The sequence below is a fragment of the Hakea prostrata genome, chromosome 2 (assembly GCF_041222555.1).
Source record: "Hakea prostrata isolate BN-2017 chromosome 2, UWA_Hpros_2, whole genome shotgun sequence".
NCBI lineage: Eukaryota > Viridiplantae > Streptophyta > Magnoliopsida > Proteales > Proteaceae > Hakea > Hakea prostrata.
This window is the reverse complement of record NC_142601.1, coordinates 27,463,373-27,467,991: the sequence shown is the minus strand read 5'-3', so window position 1 is coordinate 27,467,991 and position 4,619 is coordinate 27,463,373. Positions and strand designations below refer to the sequence as shown.

The window sequence follows — 4,619 nt, the reverse complement described above, 5'->3', positions numbered from 1 at the left end:
CAGTCAGTGCTTTAAACTCTTTAAATTTGTCTAAAGCATCTGATTTTTCTTTAATGAAATATACCCAAATACAGCGGCTAAAATCATCAATAAAAGTAATAAAGTACCTGTGACCTCCAAGTGATGCAACCTCAAGTGGTCCAACTATATCACTGTGAATCAGCTGCAATGGCTTTGTTGCTCTTCTTGACTTTCCAACTTCAAAGCTTTTTCTGTGTGACTTTCCTCGAATGCATCCTTCACAAATTTGATCTAGATGATCAATCTTTGGTAAACCATTCACCATCTTTGACTTCCACAGTAATTTTAAGCCACTGAAGCCAAGATGCCCAAACCACAAATGCCATAACCATGAGTCATTCTTAATGATGGAGTTTAGGCACTTTACCTTTTCTTCTTTGATGTCCAAAGTAAATAGTCTATTCTTAGACATCTTTACTCTTGCAATCAAATCTCCGTCCTTGTTCATAATAGTGAGTGTGAAATTCTGGAGATGGATATCATACCCCTTTTCTAGGAGTTGTCCAAGACTTGTTATGTTTCTTTGTAGTCCTGGAACATAATAGACATATGTGATAAACTTGTGGGCTCCATTCTTTGCCTAGATCATTATCATGCCTTTTCCTTTGATTGGAATCTTAGATAAATCACCAAACATGACTTCTCCTTGGACTATCTCGTTCAATTCTGTAAAATACTCCTTGATGCCGCACATGTGATTACTTGCGCCGGTGTCAAGGAACCAGGTATGCTCTTGTTCTTTTCCATCTCCTCTATAGGTCAGCAACACTGTGGATTGATCGTTCGCCACTTCTTTAGCAAGGTGAGTCTTTTCTTCGATCTTTGGTTCTAGCTTCTCCTGGCACTCATATCTGAGATGACCATACCTCTTGCAATTATAGCATTGACATTGGGATCTTTCATTTGTTTGAGAATAAGAACCACGTCCTCTTGATCTCCAACCTCAACCTCTTATATTGGATCGTTCTCAATCATAATTATTTTTATCTCTCCATCCTCCACGTCCACCATAATTGCTATAGTTGCTGCCTCTGAATGTTTCTCGTCCGTGACTACTTCGTCCACGATTTCCTCGTCCTTGACTTCTGCTACTTGGTCCTTCATCTTTCATGGATAATATATCTGTAGAACTTGATCCAGACTTTCACCAGGATTTTTATTTCTATTTATCCTTTGCTCGTGAGCTTGGAGAGAACCCATAAGCTCATCAATAGAGATTGTGGATAGATCCTTAGATTCCTCAATCGCCACCACAATATGTTCAAATTTTGGAACAAGGGATCTAAGGATCTTTTCCATAATACGGACATCATCTAATATTTCTCCATTTCTCTTCATTTGATTACTAATAGTTTGAACTCGACTAAAGTAATCAGCAATAGACTCAGATGTACTCATTCTAAGAGTTTCAAATTCAGCTCTTAGAGCTTGAAGGCGTACCTTTTTTGCTTTATCCATGCCTTGATAGGATTTCTGCAGAATATCCCATGCCTGCTTTGCTGATATGGCATTTGAAATATTCTCGAACATTGATTCGTCAACACCTTGATAAATGAGAAATAGAGCTTTCTTATTTTTCCTTCGTAAATCCTTCAACGTACTTTTCTATGCATTGGACAAGGCTATTTCTGCAGCTAGTTCTGTATAGTCTTCATCGACAATCTCCCATAGATCTTGAGATCTGAGCAGTAACTTCATCTGAATGCTCCAATTATCATAATTGGATTTTGATAATTTAGGAATCTGAGGCTGGATCATATTCGCCATCCCATATCAAGTTGATGCTTCCGGTCAACTAGAATCGAACAGGGCTCTGATACCAAGTGTTGGCGTAGCAAGGTGATGGTGTAACCACTCACAAACTGTTATATATAATTCTCACAAGAATGAGGTTTAAAAACCACTACAAAAACACTTTTTTGATTAAAAAAAGGAAATCTTACGCAAGAAGTGCTACAACACTTTTCTCTCCACTATTAACTTTCTCTCTCTTCAATCTCCTTCTTTCTGCTCACGTGTATCAAAGGTGTTTCAACACCTTTTTTCCCTCTCTTACTCTCCTTCTCTTTCTTTCCACTAACTCTCTTGCGTCTTCTAATTGCACACACCAGTACTTATATTTATACAAATATATAGTTAACTCTGTTTCATCTGAAACAGTCGGTTTGCTTTGAACCAACTCTGAAACCGCCTCTATCGCTTTCTTTCTTCTACAGACTTCATCTTCAACCGCCTCTGCATCTTCTACAATCCTCTTGAAAAATTTATAGGATTCTGAAATCTTCTTCAACAGTCTAGTTCTTTCCTGAATTTGCCGACCTGCCCTAGTCGGTGTTTGACTTCAACACTCTTCACATCGATGGATGCCAACAAGCCATCTTCTAAATCGTCTTTGCACTTTGTTGCCGTGGTATCGACAACAAATAGATTGGTTAAATAATTTTAAAAGTAAAGTAAACAGATCCATTTTGTGGATTGGGTGCAAGCTTGTTGTTGTTGTTGCTGTTATGTTAGCACCTATAGGTTCAAGCATTCTTCTCTCTTGGGATGAACTGTTTCTTTTGGCTTGTTGGATGTGGATGAGACCTTGTCTACATCTGTTCTGCAAATTTTATTAATTTGGTTTAATAGAAATTTTTTAATTTACCTTATGTTAATTGAGTTTATCATGTTTTTTTCATTATAGGGTTTGCAGTGTTCTTGGTGCCCTTGGAAACCATCCCCATCACATGAACAGGTATCAACCCAACTAGGAGTCTTGGAGCGGCAATCATTTACAACAGAGACAAGGCCTGGATGACATGTGGACCTTTTGGTGCAAGTGGCAACTATCCTTCGCTGCCCTCTCTGCTATTTAACACCAGATCATCCATCATCAAGCCCATGCCATTCAAGTCTAGGGCTTAATTAAAATCCTTCCCATCTTCAATTCCCCCCCCACCCACCCCAACCCCAAATCAAGAGAAATGAATCTCATCTCTCCTACTAATAGTTTTTTTTTTTTTTTTTTTTTTTAATCTCTTGGAAATTTCTATCATGGTTTCTGAAGTTGTAGCTTCTCTAGTTTGTGTGTTGTAAAATGTTATGTCAATTTATGGAGTCCATTAGAAGTGTGGAAGGGTTGTTGTCTTACTGAGAATATCATATGGGCTTTGTCAGTCATCATCTCAACATTTTTTTTTATAATTAATTAATTGTCAATATTTTGATTAATAGGGCTTTTTTTGTACTAATTTTCTAAGAATTTTTCATTTTGCCATACCAAACTTGATTTTCATTCCATAATTTATTCTTGACAAAAACCAATTAATAGTTTTTCATTTTTTACCAAAAATGAATTTATATACTCATTTCTTTTAAATATGCATAATAAAGAATCATAATTGATACAAAAAAGAGCCTTAATATACAATTGAATCCATATTCAACTTTATTTTAAAAAAAAAAGAAAAGAAAAGAAAAGAAAAGGAAGCCATTGGTCTTACAGAGATGAAAATGGGCATGATTTTGGATGAAATCATCAAGATGTCTAAAAATTCTAATTTCAGAGTTAAAAAGCAAAGGGCTTCAAATAGAAGCAAACGATTCTTGAATGCTAATTCTAACAAAGGCAATGCATCAAATGTGCGTCATTTTATGGATTCGAGATTGTTTGCAAGACAAGGGTTCTTTCTCGGAGATTGTCAAATTTCCAAGTTAATTGGAAAATAAAGCAATGATTGATACATTCATGATAATTAAATATTTACAAAATGCCATCTCAATTCATCTTATTTTATTAAGTCTAAGAAGTGATATGGTATGAAGAATGAATTGGATATGTACAATTTTGTCCTAGAATGAAAATCCTTTTCTTTATTTACTTTATCAATTCCATGGCGAGAACAAAGTGCCTTACATTACGCCAAGGTTTTGAATCAGCATAGAGATTTTAAGAAATGGCAAAGGTATTTACTCTTATCAATAACCTAGTACCTTATGTATCATAAGGGATTTGCCTATTCTACTAGTTATCACAATTGGATCCTAAAAGTTTTTAAATGAGGTGTGCACCTAGAGGGATAAATCAAAAAAGTTTTTTTTTTTCCCTACCTCCTAGTTCTTATGAAAAGAATAAATCTTTATATTGAAGGATCAAGAAAAAGAGTGGCATTTTCTAGTAACAATGTCAATTAATAAAGGTCAAATTGAAACCTATTAAATCCAATAAACCCCCAATGGGTACACAAGAAATGCATCTAACCAATTCTTTCCAATGACATCCAAGTGCAGCTTTAGATATGGAACTCAATGGGATCAAATAGGAACTGATACGCTGGATCATATAACTATAACTCTGTATCAAATGTACGCCATTTTGCATTTGAGATTGTTTGTCAGATAAGGGGTTCTTTCTTAGAAAACGTCAAATTTTCGAGTTAACAAGGGCATTAGGGGGTTCTTTCCTTGTTTTGCACGAACAAAACAACAAAAATTGCAAAACAAGGTGGAAGAGAAATAATGAGATATAACGAAAAATGCAAAAGTAGAAACAAAATGAAAAGTAAAAAAAAAATAAAGTGAAAACATAATAAACATGGATTGAATACATAACCATC

General features: G+C 35.3%; 1 protein-coding gene across 1 annotated transcript; it reads right to left on the bottom strand.

The window, feature by feature from the left end:
- Positions 1–1,128: 1,128 nt before the first annotated feature.
- Positions 1,129–1,551, bottom strand: LOC149024164 (uncharacterized). Its single transcript, XM_089143424.1, has one exon. The coding sequence runs from the start codon at positions 1,549–1,551 to the stop codon at positions 1,129–1,131; it is 423 nt and encodes a 140-aa protein (XP_088999550.1).
- Positions 1,552–4,619: the final 3,068 nt, after the last annotated feature.